The sequence below is a fragment of the Hypanus sabinus genome, chromosome 6 (assembly GCF_030144855.1).
Source record: "Hypanus sabinus isolate sHypSab1 chromosome 6, sHypSab1.hap1, whole genome shotgun sequence".
Taxonomy (NCBI): Eukaryota; Metazoa; Chordata; class Chondrichthyes; order Myliobatiformes; family Dasyatidae; genus Hypanus; species Hypanus sabinus.
In genome coordinates, this window is record NC_082711.1 from 12145447 (window position 1) to 12160932 (window position 15486).

At 44.8% G+C, this 15486-nt stretch overlaps 1 protein-coding gene across 6 annotated transcripts in view; it reads left to right on the forward strand.

The window, feature by feature from the left end:
• Positions 1-11541, forward strand: part of dlec1 (DLEC1 cilia and flagella associated protein) — a 209625-nt gene extending 198084 nt beyond the window's left edge. For 4 of the 6 annotated variants that reach the window (XM_059971718.1, XM_059971720.1, XM_059971723.1 and 1 more), the window contains 2 exons: positions 449-572; positions 11324-11473. In XM_059971718.1, coding sequence (XP_059827701.1) covers positions 449-572; positions 11324-11447 — 248 coding nt within the window. In that variant the 3' untranslated portion in view covers positions 11448-11473. Of the gene's footprint in view, positions 1-448; positions 573-11323 lie in introns of all 6 variants that reach the window. The other 2 variants (XM_059971719.1, XM_059971722.1) reach the window with 2 other exon arrangements.
• The last annotated feature ends 3945 nt before the right edge of the window (positions 11542-15486 follow it).

A 15486-nucleotide genomic window follows, 5' to 3' on the forward strand; every position in this document is an offset into this window, starting at 1 on the left:
CTGTCAGATTGGAAGCTACTCAAACAGAATACAAGGTGATGTTCCTCCAACCTGAGAGTGGTTTCATTCATGGCAGTAGAGAAGGCCATGAGCTGCCATCTCAGAATGGGATCAGGAAGTAGAAATAAAATAGGTTGTGGCAGACAGAGTGAAGGTGCTCGAAGAAGTGGTTCCCATATCTATTTAAGGTCTCACCGATGTAGACGAGGCTATACTAGGAAAACTGGATACAATAGATTATCCCAACAGACTCATAAGTGAAGTGTTGTCTCACCTAGAAGGACTGTTTGGGTTCAGCAGATTGTTTGCTGAGGGAAATTTAGTTTAAATGGTATATGAAGGTGTTGGTAAATTGGTGAAGCGCCTGAAATAACAGTGGGCTGGGGCAGTATGGATGGAGTATCAGCTATCAGAGAGGGAGGGGTTAACTCCTGCCTTTTCTCTCCAGCTCCCAGCCAAGGCCAGGAGGATGAGAGTGTTTTTCAAATTTGTCCCACATGTGGGATTCTGGAGGCACATGCCATCCAATTATCAACGAGCAGGACAGCACTACAAATCAGCTTTACTGTCAGGTGAGTGTGGGGCTGCTGGGCTGTTAACACATCACACAGGGGATCCAGGCAATGCCAGTGTCACAATAGGAGTTCACTCTGTCGTATTCCATCAGCAGGGCCGACAGCAATAAGCCTGTTTGAAGTTGAGTAAGTTCTGGAAATAGCGGTGTGGTGAAGTCCGGAGGGCAAAACTGAAGGGCAAAGTTCAGAGGTGGGCAAGTCTGGAGGTAGGAACACTGAGGTTGTACTTTGTGATTACAGAGATAGAGCCTTGAAGGTCAAAGCCGCTGGGTCAGCTAGCCTGGAGGTCAGGGGCCCAATGTCTAAAAATTCTGAGACCACAGAGTGGAGGTCTGAAGGCAGTCTGTCCTGGGGTTGAAAGCCTGTGTGTGTGTGTGTGTGTGTGTGTGTGTGCTGGTGGGTGGAAAAGGGGCTCGTTTTGCTGCTGTCATTTTGTTTTGTTGTTCCGCTGAACATTTTGTACGTGGTCGGTTGGCGACACTTAACAGCTGTTCCCAGCACGTCCTTGGGTGTGTTGGTTGTTAGGCAAATGAAGCATCTCATTCTATGTTTCAATGTGCTTGCGATGAATAACTGAATCCAAAACCTGAATCACCTGGACAATGGAGTGATGGGAGTAAATTATATAAATTTGTTAAAGACAGTGAAATAAACTGCAAAGTTTGATGAGGGAAATGCAGTTTCTGTGGTATGTAATGTTAAAGTAACAGTAAAGCCCATGGGTTGGAGCAGCAGGGGCATTATATTGGAAAACAGAGTGGTAGGGACGCAGCACACACAAAATGCTGTAGGAACTCAGCAGGCCAGGCAGCATCTGCGGAAAAGAGTACAGTCGACATTTCAGGCCAAAACACTTCAGCAGGACTGAAGAAAACTAGCTGAGGAGTAGATTTAAAAGGTGGGGGAAGGGGAGAGAGGAATGCAAGGTGATATATGAAACTTGGAGGGGGAAAGATGGAGTAAAGAGCTGGGAAGTCGATTGGTTAACGCGATACAGGGCTGGAGAAGGGGGAGTCTGATAGAAGAGGACAGAAGGCCATGGAAGGAAGAAAACACCATAAGATATAGGTGCAGAAGTAAGCCGTTCGGCCAATCGAGTCTGCTCTGTCATTCAATCATGAGCTGATCCAATTCTTCCAGTCATCCCCACTCCACTGCTTTTACCCCATACCCTTTGATGCCCCGGCTAATCAAATATCTATCTCTGCCTGCTCGTGGCAACAAATTCCACAGATTTACTACCCTCTGACTAAAGTAATTTCTCCATATCTCAGTTCTAAATGGACATCCTTCAATCCTGAAGTTGTGCCCTCTTGACCTTGAATCCCCAGCTGCCAGATGTTCCTCATATGGTAATCCTTTCATTCCTGGAATCTTTCTCGTGAATCTTCTCTGAACCCTCTCCGTCAGTGTATCCTTTCTAAAATAAAGAGCCCAAAACCACACGCAATACAATATTTTGCACAAGGACTTCCAAGTCCCTTTGCATCTCTGCATTTTGAATTCTCTCCCCATCTAAATAATAGTCAGCCCGTTTATTTCTTCCAACAAAGTGCATGACCATACACTTTCCAACATTGTATTTCATTTGCCACTTCTTTGCCCATTCCCTTAAACTACCTAAGTCTCTCTGCAGGCTCTCTGCTTCCTCAACACTACCCACTCCTCCACCTATCTTTGTGTCATCAGCAAATTTAGCCATAAATCCATTAATACCATAGTCCTAGTTATTGACATACATCGTAAGAAGCAGCGGTCCCAACACCGACCCCTGTGGAACTCCACTGGTAACCGGTAGCCAGCCAGAAGAGGATCCCTTTATTCCCACTCTGTTTTCTGCCGATCAGCCAATGCTACACCCAAAAGGGGAGAAGAGCACCAGAGGGAGGTTAAGGGCGGGCAAAGAGATACGATGAGAGAGGGAAAAAGGAATGGGGAATGGTGAAGGGGGATGGGGCATTACCAGAAGTTCGAGAACTCAATTTTCGTAACATCAGGTTGGATGTTACCCAGACAGAATATTAGGTGTTCTTCCATCCTAAGTGTGGCCTCATCACTACAGTGGAGGAAGCCATGGATGGACATATTGGAATGGGAAGTGGGTTTAAAATGGGTGGCCACTGGGAGATCCCGCTCTTTCTGGCAGACGGAATGTAGGTGCTAGGTGAAGCAGTCTCCCAATCTACATGGGGTCTCACCAATATATAAGAGTCCACACTGGGAACACCAGACATAGTATATGACCCCAACAGACACACAAGTGAAGTGTCGCCTCCCCTGGAAGGACTGTTTGGCAGTGGAGGAGGTGTTGGGGCAGGTATAACACTTGTTCCGCTTGCAAAAATAAGAGCCCATAAGGAGGAGAAGCTCAGTGGGGAGGGACAAATGGACAAAGGAGTCACACAGGGAGCTATTTCTGCATAAAGATTGGGGAGATGGGAAGATGTGCTTGGTGGTGGGATCCCATTGGAGATGGCGGAAGTTGCGGAGAATTATGTGCTGGATGCGGAGGCTGATTGGGGTGGTAGTTGAGGACAAGAAGAACCCTATCCTCTGTAGGGTGGTGGGAGGATGGGGTGAGAGCAGACATGTGCGAAATGAAAGAGATGTGGTTGAGGGCAGTATTGATGGTGGAGGAAGGGAAGCCCCTCTCTTTGAAGGACAACTTAGTTCCTATATGAAAAGCCTCATCCTGAGAGCAGATGCAGTGGAGACGGAAGAATTGAGAGAAGGGGATGGCATTTTTACAATTTACACAAGGGTGGGAGGAGGTATAGTCCAGGTAGCTGTGAAAGGCCGTGGGTTTGTAATAGATATTAGTAGATAAGCTGTCTCCAGAGATAGAAACATAGAAAATAAGTGCAGGAGTAGGCCATTCGGCCCTTCGAGCCTGCACCGCCATTCAGTATGATCATGGCTGATCATCCAACTCAGAACCCTGTACCTGCTTTCTCTCCATACCCACTGATCCCTTTAGCCACAAGGGCCATATCTAACTTCCTCTTAAATATTGCCAATGAACCGGCCTCAACTGTTTCCTGTGGCAGAGAATTCCACATCCCAGTCATCCCAGGAAGTCCTGCCATCCCAGGAATCAATCTGGTGAACCTTCTTTGTACTCCCTCTATGGCAAGAATGTCTTTCCTCAGATTAGGGGACCAAAACTGCACACAATATTCTAAGTGCAGTCTCACCAAGGCCTTGTACAACTGCAGAAGAACCTCCCTGCTCCTGTACTCAAATCCTTTTGCTATGAATGCCAACATACCATTTGCCTTTTTCACCGCCTGCTGTACCTGCATGCCCACCTTCAATGACTGGTGTACAATGACACTCAGGTCTCGTTGCACCTCCCCTTTTCCTAATTGGCCACCGTTCAGATAATAATCTGTTTTCCTGTTCTTGCAACCAAAGTGGATAACCTCACATTTATCCACATTAAATTGCATCTGCCATGAATTTGCCCACTCACCTAACCTATCCAAGTCACCCTGCATCCTCTTAGCATCCTTCTCACAGCTAACACAGCTGCCCAGCTTCGTGTCATCCACAAACTTGGAGATGCTGCATTTAATTCCCTCGTCTAAATCATTAATATATATTGTAAACAACTGGGATCCCAGCACTGAGCCTTGCGGTACCCCACTAGTCACTACCTGCCATTCTGAAAAGGTCCCGTTTACTCCCACTCTTTGCTTCCTGTCTGCCAACCAATTCCCTATCCACATCAATACCATACCCCCAATACCGTGTGCTTTAAGTTTGCACACTAATCTCCTGTGTGGGACCTTGTCAAAAGCCTTTTGAAAATCTAAATATACCACTTCCACTGGCTCTCCCCTATCCACTCTACTAGTTACATCTTCAAAAAATTCTATAAGATTCGTCAGACATGATTTTCCTTTCACAAATCCATGCTGACTTTGTCCGATGATTTCACCTCTTTCCAAACGTGCTGTTATCACATCTTTGATAACTGACTCTAGCATTTTCCCCAGCACCGATGTCAGACTCACCGGTCTATAATTCCCTGGTTTCTCTCTCCCTCCTTTTTTAAAAAGTGGGGTTACATTAGCCACCCTCCAATCCTCAAGAACTAATCCAGAATCTAAGGAGTTTTGAAAAATTATCACTAATGCATCCAGTATTTCTTGGGCTACTTCCTTAAGCACTCTGGGATGCAGACCATCTGGCCCTGGGGATTTATCTGCCTTTAATCCCTTCAATTTACCTAACACCACTTCCCTACTAACATGTATTTCCCTCAGTCCCTTACTATTTCCAAAAGATTATTTATGTCCTCCTTAGTGAAGACAGAACCAAAGTAGTTATTCAATTGGTCTGCCATGTCTTTGTTCCCTATGATCAATTCACCTGTTTCTGACTGTAAAGGACCTACATTTGTCTTGACCAATCTTTTTCTTTTCACGTATCTATAAAAGCTTTTACAGTCAGTTTTTATGTTCCCTGCCAGCTTTCTCTCGTAATCTTTTTTCCCTTTCCTAATTAAGCCCTTTGTCTTCCTCTGCTGGTCTCTGAATTTCTCCCAGTCCTCAGGTGTGCCGCTTTTCTTTGCTAATTTATATGTTTCTTCTTTGGACTTGATACTATCCCTAATTTCCCTTGTCAGCCACGGGTGCACTACCTTCCCTGGTTTATTCTTTTGCCAAACTGGGATGAACAATTGTTGTAGTTCATCCATGCGATCTTTAAATGCTTGCCATTGCATATCCACTGTCAACCCTTTAAGTATCATTTGCCAGACCATCTGGCCCTGGGGATTTATCTGCCTTTAATCCCTTCAATTTACCTAACACCACTTCCCTACTAACATGTATTTCCCTCAGTTCCTCCATCTCACTAGACCCTCAGTCCCCTACCATTTCCAGAAGATTATTTATGTCCTCCTTAGTGAAAACAGAACCAAAGTAGTTATTCAATTGGTCTGCCATGTCCTTGTTCCCTATGATCAATTCACCTGTTTCTGACTATAAGAGACCTACATTTATCTTGATCAGATAGAAACAGAGAGATTGAGAAAGGGGTGGGAAGTGTCAGAAATGGACCAGGTAAATTTGAGGGCAGGGTGGAAGTCTAAGGCAAAGTGGACAACACCAATGCAGTTGTCGATGCAGCGTAGGAAAAATGTGGAATGGTCACCAGTGTAGGCTTGGAACAGAGACTGTTCCACGTAGCCAACAAACAGGCAGGCATAGCTGGGACCCGTGTGAGTGCCCATGGCTACCCCTTTTGTTTGAAGGAAGTTGGAGGAGCCAAAGAAGAAATTATTTAGAGTGAGGACAAGTTCTGCCAGGTAGTGGAGGGGAATTGGTTAGATCTGGTGTCCAGAAAAAAACGGAGAGCTTTCCTTCCTGGTAGAGACTGGGCATTCATAGTGAAAATATGATGGGGGGGGCAAGGAACTTAAAATCATTGAAAAGAACCAGAGCCAGTGAAGGGTCACAGATGTAAATAGGAAGGGAATGAACTGGGTGGGAGGGGATCAAAGTTGAGGTATGCAGATACGAGTTCAGTGGGGCAAGAACAAGTGAAACAATGGGTCTACCTGGACAAGCGAGTTTATGGATCTCGAGTAGGAGGTAGAAACTGGAGGTGTGGAGTGCAGGAACTATGAAATTGATGACAGTAGATGGGAGATCACCACAGTCAAATCAGCTTGGTGATGGTGTGGGAGAAAATGGTCTGGTGTGCCTCAGTGGGGTCCTGTTCAAGATGTAAGCAAGAGGAGGTGTCTGACAGTTAACGCTGGACCTCAGCAAGATAGAGGTCAGTATGCCAAACTATTATAGTACCTCCCTTATCTTTGGGTTTGATGTGAGGTTAGGACTGGCATGGACGGAGTGGAGAGCAGAGCATTTGGAAGGAGTGAGGCTGAAATGGGAAAGAGGAGTGTTTAAATCTAGACGATTGATGTCCTGTCAGCAGCTGGCAATGAAAAGGTCCAGAGTAGGTAGAAGACCAGGAAATGGGTGTCCAGAAAGAGCAGGAGGGTTGAAGACTGAAAAAGGGGTCACTGATGTGGGGTGGAGAAATAGGCTTGGAGACAGAGGCGGCAGAAGAAGAGCTCAGCATCATGGTGGGTGTGGAACTCACTGAGGTGTGGGTGCAGGGGAATAAAGTTGAGGCTCTTACTGAAGACAGAATGTTCTGCCTCAGCGAGGGAAAGGTCAGAAGGAATGGTGAAGACCCAGCTTGGATGAGAGGAGCTGGGATTGGAGGGGGGTAAGGGGTTGGTAGGGTCTGAGGGGAAGGGAGATTTGGGGTGCTCAGGACTGGTGGGGTGAGAAGATGGAAACTCCAAGGACCCAAGAGAGATGGGATTGCGGAGTGGTGGTGGGGGATAGGGAGACAGTGGATCCAGCAGCAGTGCGTAAAGACACAGCCTGGAGGTGAAGGCCGTAGTTGGAGGTTGCGCATCTGAGGTAATTGGAAACTGCACTGATGACAATGGAGTCAGGGTTTTGAGTCTGCTCTGGATCGTTAGAGCCATTGATGCCTGGGCCTGCCAGCATTAGAGACAGTAGGTTCTGTAGTCCACAGATGGGTGAACTTCCAATTATTTTAATTCTACTTCCCATTCTCATCTGCTATGTCTGTCCATAGCCTCCTCCACTTTCATGACAAGGCTACACTTAGGATGGAGGAACAACACCTTGTATTCTGTTGGGGTAGCCTCCAACTTGATGGCACAAACATTGATTTCTCAAACTTCTGGTAATGCCCTCCCCCCCCCCCTTCACCAATCCCCATCCCCTTTTCCATCTCTCATCTTATCTCCTTGCTCACCCATTGACTTCTTCTGGTGCTCTTCCCTGCATTTCTTTCTTTCAGACTCCCCCTTCTCCAGCCTGTATCTCATTCACCAATCAACTTACCTGCTCTTTACTTCATTCCCTCCCTCTAGGTTTCCCCTATCACCCTGTGTTTCTCTCTCCTCCCCCAATCTTTTAAATCTACTTCTCAGCTTCTTTTCTCCAGTCCTGCTGAAGGGTCTCAACCTGAATCGTCAAATGTACTCTTTTCCATAGATGCTGCTTGGCCTGCTGCGTTCCTTAAGGATTTTGTGTTGCTTGGATTTCCAGCATCTGCAGATTTTCTATCTTATGAGAGTGGTAGGGAAGGCTCATTTGTTTTAGACTGGAGGGAAGTTTACAGTGAAATTCCCATTGGTCTATAATAGAATCACTGTTTTTCTTGGATATATATTATTAGTTCAATCAAGGCACTATTTACAGAAGTGTAGATAGACAAATGGAGGGATGATGAACTATCAGGACAACAATGAAAGGCCACTGAAAATTGGAATTGGTTTATTATTATCACATGTATTGAGATAAAGGGGAAAGCTTGGCTTTCATATTGTTCACACAGATCAAGTCATTACACTGTGTATTGAGGTAGAGCAAGGTAAAACAATAACAGAATGCACAATAAATTATAACAGCTACAGAGAGAGACAAAGTGCAAGATCATAACAAGGGAGATTGTGAAGTCAAGAGTCGGAAATGGCAGGTATGGGTACAGGTGAAATTGAAAGCAGTGGTTGATATGTATGAGGAAGGTACAGGAGTGGAGGTGGGTACAACTACAATTTTTAAAAGGTACATGACAGGTCCATGGATAGGAAAGGTTTAGAATGACATGGGCCAAACACAGGTAAGTGAGACTGTCTCAGGTAGGCAACTTGATCATTGTTGAGGAGTTGGGCCGAAGGGCCTGTTTTCATGATGTATTACTCTGACTCCTTGCTTTCGATAGAGGGCTACAGAGTGAGTCTAGTTGGATTGCTCACAAGTGGGTTAGTATGGACATGGGGTGTCCACACCCCATGCATTGAATGCCCCTCAAGTGATTTGTTTAAAAAATAACCAATATTCTCTGATCAATTCATTGTCTTTACCCATGTCTACGTGTTATTCCTGGTTCTGACTGACCTCTACCTTGGTTGACAGCAGCTTTTGGATACCTGCCCATAACTCTCCCTTGACTGTGACTTCAACACTGATTAGCCACTGGTTCCCATATCACAGAGCTCTCCACTTCAGATCTTCCTCCATTGATTCCCATCTGACAGGTCTACAACCCCACACTTCCCAATTCTATCTCCTACCCACAATGTACTGCCCTGGTAGGTGTGTAGCATCTGCCTGCTTGTCAAATGAACTTATTTCTACATACCTTGTCTCCCCTTTCCCAGTCCCATCCTATCTACACCTCCCACACTCCCCATCATTTTAACAATGTTCTATTCCTTCACCTACTCAGTTTCACCATGGACAGCTCTCTTCACTTTCTATCCCCATCAAGCCTTATCTTCATTATGGACGTCCTCCTTAGAGTTTTGTTTCTTTCTAGAACATAGACCCAATTTGGTCTAGGACCCTCCTCCACCGGGTGGAACTTGTGCTTAGCCTAGGCAGCTCTTCTTCCTCCCACTTTCTATATATCACAGCCCAAGACCAACACCTGCCTTTTGTATTGACTTTGTCAAACAGTCTTTGCTCCAAATGTACCCTGGAACTACTCCCCAACTCTTTCTCCACTACATCAGAGGCTACATTGGTGCTACTGCCTGCATCTATATGGAACTTGCCAATTCCATCAACTTTGCTGCCAACTCTCACCCAGCCCCCACAGCCATAACGGGGGACAGGAATGTGGAAGGACTGGACATCCATGGTGAAGACGTGTAGGTGAGGGCCAGGGAATTGAAAGCTGGCAATGATGGAGAACATGGGAGGTGTCCTGGGAAGGGGCTGATAAGGGGTTGGGGAACAAGGTAGAGGTGAGGTATGAAGAGATAGAAACAAAACCTGCACAATACAGGCCCTTTGGCCCACAGTTGTGCCAAACACGTCCCTTAGAAATTACTAGGCTTACCCATAGCCCTCTATTTTTCTAAGTTCCATGTACCTATCTAAAAGTCTCTTAAAAGACCTTATTGTATCCGCCTCCACCACTGTTGCTGACAGCCCATTCCACACACTCACTGCGCTTTAAGTAAAAAAAACTTACCCCTGACATCACCTCTGTACCTACTCCCCAGCACCTTAAACCTGTGCCCTCTTGTAGCAGCCATTTCAGCCCTGGGAAAAAGCCTCTGACTATCCACACGTTCAATGCCTCTCATCATCTTATACACCTCTACAGGTCACCCCTCATCCTCCTCTCCAAGGAGAAAAGGCCAAGTTCACTCAATCTATTCTCATAAGGCATGCTCCCCAATCCAGGCAACATCTTTGTAAATCTCCTCTGCACCCTTTCTATGGCTTCCACATCCTTCCTGTAGTGAGGTGACCAGAACTGAGCACAGGACTCCAAATGGGGTCTGACCAGGGTCCTATATAGCTGCAACATTACCTCTCGGCTCTTAAACTCAGTTCCATGGTTGATGAAGGCCAATACACCGTACAGTAGTGTAGAGTTGTCATAGTTTACAACGGGACATTGGTACAATGCAGAGTTGAACTGAAGTGGCAGATGAAGTTCAACCTGAAAAAGTGAAGTGATTCACTCTGGAAGGCAGAGAACAAGGTTAATAGCAGCATTCCTAGCAGTGTAGAGGAACAGTGGGATCTTGGGGTCTATTTCCATAGAACCCTCTAAACTGCAACACAAATTGATAGGGTAGTTAAGGTGTATATTGTGTTAGCTTTCATTAGTCAGGGGATTGCATTCAAGGACTGAGGCAATATTGCAGCTCTAGAAAACCCTGTTTAGACCATACTGTGAGTCTTGTTGCTTCATTACAGGGAGGATGTGGAAGCTTTAGAAAGGGTTTGATAAGGATTCTGCCTGGATTAGAGAGCATCTCTTATGAAGATAGGTTACGGTGATTTGGGGTGGGGGGTATGTCAGAGGTACACTTTTAAAGAGAGTGGTGGGTGCGTGGAACTCATTACCAGATGTGTTGGTAGAAGTGAAAACATTAGGCACTTAGAAGAAAAATGAAGGCTTATGTGGGAGGGGGAGTAGATTGATCTTGGTGTAGCTTAAAAGGTATGCACATCATGTATTAAAGGGCCTGTGTATGTAGACAGCTTTATGTGAGCAATCCATGAAAGATCAAGAGCACAGATAGAAAAATGGTGCAAGTGATGGGGGAGGAGTTTATGCAGTCTTGGTCAGATCCCAGGTGTTTGCCCCTTGGAAGGTAGGCTATATTGGTGTTTTGAGTGGAGGAGGGAAAGAGCAGATTCATTAGAAAGCCTAAACATGTGTTACATTTCCTTAAGGGAAAAGGGTTAGAAACACTAGTTAGCTGTGATGGGCATTATTAAGTCTCTGGCAGGGAGAGTTTAAAAGGTTCAGGAACTTATTTCTCTGCCGCCATTAAGCTCCTGAATTGACTTGGATAACCTCACTCACCACAACTTTGAACTGATTCTATGGCCTGTACTTACTTTCAAAGATTCTTTTCAACTCACGTTTTCAGTTTTTCTTCCTTTATACTTCGACTATTTATGCATGGTGTCTTGAAAAATTCTATTATATAAATGCCTCTAAATGCCTGCAAGTTAATGAATTTCAAGATAGTATATGGTAACATATATGCTTGGATAATTAAATTACTTTGAAAAGATCAGCTGGTGAGTGATGGAGATCCAGGAAGGGACTGGTTGAGCTGATGGGTTGGGATTTTGTTTGAACCACTGGTTCTATTGTTTTCCAAAGTACACTCACCCTTCACACAGAGGAAGTAACTTCTATTTCCTTTGTTACCACAGGGACAGTAAAACATACAAAGCCAGTGTCACCATTCAAGGAATTCTGGGAGAGCGACCCTTAACATTCATGGTGCAAGGAAGGGGATCAATTGATGAAAGGTTTGAAGCTATATACACTCCATAAGGTCAGCAGGAATCAATGTACTTGATGGACACCACATTTCATTAACAAGTATGACACCCTACATTTAGACGCAGAACCACTTGTGTAACATTCCAAAAATTTGATTATTAAAGAAAATTTCTTAAATTCATACAGCCTACAGCCCTTTTTCATGTTATGGGACACAAGAAACAGCAGGTGCTGAAACAACATAAAATGCTGGAGGAACTCAGTGGGTCTGGCATCATCTGTGGAGGGAAAGTGACAATTGAGTCCAGACCCTTCATTTGGGCTCATTTAGAGGGGAGATCGCCAGAATAAATAGGTGAAAGTGTGGAGTAGGAGTTGGCATGTGAAAGGAGGACACAAGTGAAGAGAGAAGGGAATAATGATAGAGGCTGGGAGATGACAAATTGGCTGATTATATAACCTGACGAGAGGAAAATCAACTGTGAAATTAGAGGAAGGGGATGAGGAGGGGAACTGGTTCAAGTGACGGACAGATTTAGAAGGTGGGGAGGGGAAAGACATGGGGTGATGAGGGCTAGTTGGAGGAGAGGGGCAAGAAGAAAAAAATCATTGGGATTATTCTGGGGAAAGTATGACTTGTACATAAGGGATGGGGTACATCTAAATTTGAGGGGCGGGTTTGCTGGAGCTGTTCTCCAACAGATAAAACTACAGGTAAAAGGGGTAAAACTAATTTGATGGAAATGGGAACCAGAGTGGTAGGGCAGAGGATGGGGCAGTTGGTATACAACTAGATTTAAGGATAGGCAATTGACAGAACAAAATAGCCCTCAATGGGATGGTTTGAAGTGTGTCTTTAAAAAAAAGGTAGCAGGTGGTGGGTTCAACTATTTAGAAAAGTGAGTATGAAGTAAGAGAAGGAAAATACAAGAGATATTACAAGTCTCCGGAATAGATAAAGACAGTAAGTTTAGAAAGGGATAATAATTTAAGGTATTTCTGGCCCTTAAAGCCGCATCACCCAGCAACCCCTCATTAACCCTAGTCAAATCACAAGACAATTTACAATGACCAATTAACCTACCAACCAATATGTCTTTGGATTGTGGGAGGAAACCCATGCAGTCACAAGGAGGAAGTACAAATTCCTTACAGACAGCAGTGAGAACTGGGAGCAAAACATTCAAAGCCACACATTGTATCAGCAGAGGGGCAGGGCAACTGTTGGTTAAAAAAAATCGTAGGTGCAGGAGTAGGCCATTTGGCCCTTCTAGCCAGCTCCGCCATTCACTGTGATCATAAACAATCAGTACCCCGTTCCTGCCCTCTCCCCATATCCCTTGACCCCGCTATCTATAACTCTCTCTTGAATGCATCCAGAGACTTGGCCTCCACTGCCTTCTGGGGCAGAGCATTCCACATATTCACCACTCTCTGGGTGAAAAAGTTTTTCCGCATCTCTGTTCTAAATGGCCTACCCCTTATTCTTAAACTGTGGCCTCTAGTTCTGGACTCACCCATCAGCGGGAACATGCTTCCTGCCTCCAGTGTGTCCAGTCCCTTAATAACCTTATATGTTTCAATCAGATCCCCTCTCATCCTTCTAAATTCCAGTGTATACAAGCCCAGTCGCTCCAATCTTTCAACATATGACAGTCCCGCCATTTGGGAAATTAACCTTGTGAACCTACGCTGCACTCCCTCAATAGCAAGAATGTCCTTCCTCAAATTTGGAGACCAAAACTGCACACAATACTCCAGGTGGGGTCTCACCAGGGCCCTGTACAGCTGCAGAAGGACCTCTTTACTCCTATACTCAATTCCTCGTTATAAAAGCCAGCATGCCATTAGCTTTCTTCACTGCCTGCTGTACCTGCATGCTTGCTTTCATTGACTGATGTACAAGAACACCTAGATCTCATTGTACTTCCCCTTTTCCTAACTTGACTCCATTTAGATAGTAATCTGCCTTCCTGTTCTTGCCACCAAAGTGGATAACCTCACATTTATCCACATTAAACTGTATCTGCCATTCATTTGCCCATTCACCCAACCTGTCCCAAGTCACCCTGCATTCTCATAATATCCTCCTGACATTTCACACTGCCACCCAGCTTTGCGTCATCAGCAAATTTGCTAATGTTACTTTTAATCCCTTCATCTAATCAATGTATATCGTAAACAGCTGCGGTCCCAACACTGCACCTACCCCACTGGTCACAGCCTGCCATTCTGAAAGGGACCCGTTAATCGCTACTCTGTTTCCTGTCAGCCAGCCAATTTTCAATTCATGTCAGTACTCTGCACCCAATACCATGTGCCCTAATTTTGCCCACTAATCTCCTATGTGGGACATTATCAAAAGCTTTCTGGAAGTCCAGGTACACTACATCCACTGGCTCTCCCTTGTCCATTTTCATAGTTACATCCCCAAAAAACTCCAGAAGATTAGTCAAGCATGATTTTCCCTTCATAAATTCATGCTGATTCGGACTGATCCTTCTACTGCTATCCAAATGTGTCGTAATTTCCTCTTTTATAATTGACTCCAGCATCTTTCCCACCACTGACGTCAGGCTAACCGGTCTATAATTCTGTTTTCTCTCTCCTTCCTTTCTTGAAAAGTAGGACAACATTAGCCACCTTCCAATCAGTAGGAACTGTTCCTGAATCTATAGAACATTGGAAAATGATTACCAATGTGTCCACGATTTCTAGAGCCACCTCTTTAAGTACCCTGGGTCTCGGGGACTTACCAGTTTTCAGGCTCAACAGTCTATCCAACACCGTTTCTTGCCTAATATAAATTTCCTTCAGTTCATCCTTTACCCTAGTTCCTTTGGCCACTATTACATCTGGGAGATTGTTTGTGTCTTCTCTAGTGAAGACAGATCCAAAGTACCTGTTCAACTCATCTGCCATTTTCTTGTTCCCCATAATAAATTCACCCGTTTCTGTCTTCAATGGCCCAATTTTGGTCTTAACTATTTTTTTGCTATTCACATACCTAAAGGAGCTTTCACTATCCTCCTTTATATTCTTGGCTAGTTTACCTTCGTACCTCATTTTTTCTTGGCGTATTGCCTTTTTTGTTAAATTCTGTTGCTCTTTAAAAGCTTCCCAGTCCTCCGGTTTCCCGTTCATCTTTGCTATGTTACACTTCTCTTTTATTTTTATACTGCCCTTTACTTCCCTCATCAGCCACAGCCGCCCCTTACTCCCCTTAGGATCTTTCTTCCTCTTTGGAATGAACCGATCCTGCATCTTCTGCATTATTCCCAGAAATACCTGCCATTTTTGTTCCATTGTCTTCCCTGCTAGAGTATTGTTCCATTGAACTTTGGCCAGCTCCTCCCTCATAGCTCCATAGTTCCCTTTGTTCAACTGTAATACTGACACATCCGATTTTCCCTTCTTCTCAAATTGTAGGTTAAAACATATCATATTATGGTCACTACCTCCTAATGGCTCCTTTACCTCGAGGTCCCTGATCAAATCCGGTTCATTGCGCAAAACTAAATCTAGAATTGCCTTCTCCCTGGTAGGCTCCAGTACAGGCTGTTCTAAGAATCCATCTCGGAGGCACTCCACAAACTCCCTTTCTTGGGGTCCAGTACCATTCTGATTCTCCCAGTCTACTTGCATGTTGAAATCCCCCATGACAACTGTATCATTACCTTTGCGACATGCCAATTTTAATTCTTCATTCAACTTACACCCTACATCCAGACTGCTGTTTGGGGGGACTGTAGATAACTCCCATTAGGGTCTTTCTACCCTTAGAATTTCTCAGTTCTATCCATACTGACTCTACATCCCCAGATTCTATGTCCCCCCTCGCAAGGGACTGAATATCATTCCTCACCAACAGAGCCACCCCACCCCCTCTGCCAGTCAGTCTGTCCTTTCGATAAGATGTATATCCTTGAATATTCATTTCCCAGGCCCTGTCCGCTTGAAGCCATGTCTCAGTTATTCCCACATCGTACTTGCCAATTCCCAACTGAGCCTCAAGCTCATCTACTTTATTCCTTATACTTCGTGCATTCATATATAATACTTTTAATTTGTTACTCCCCTCTCCTTTCAT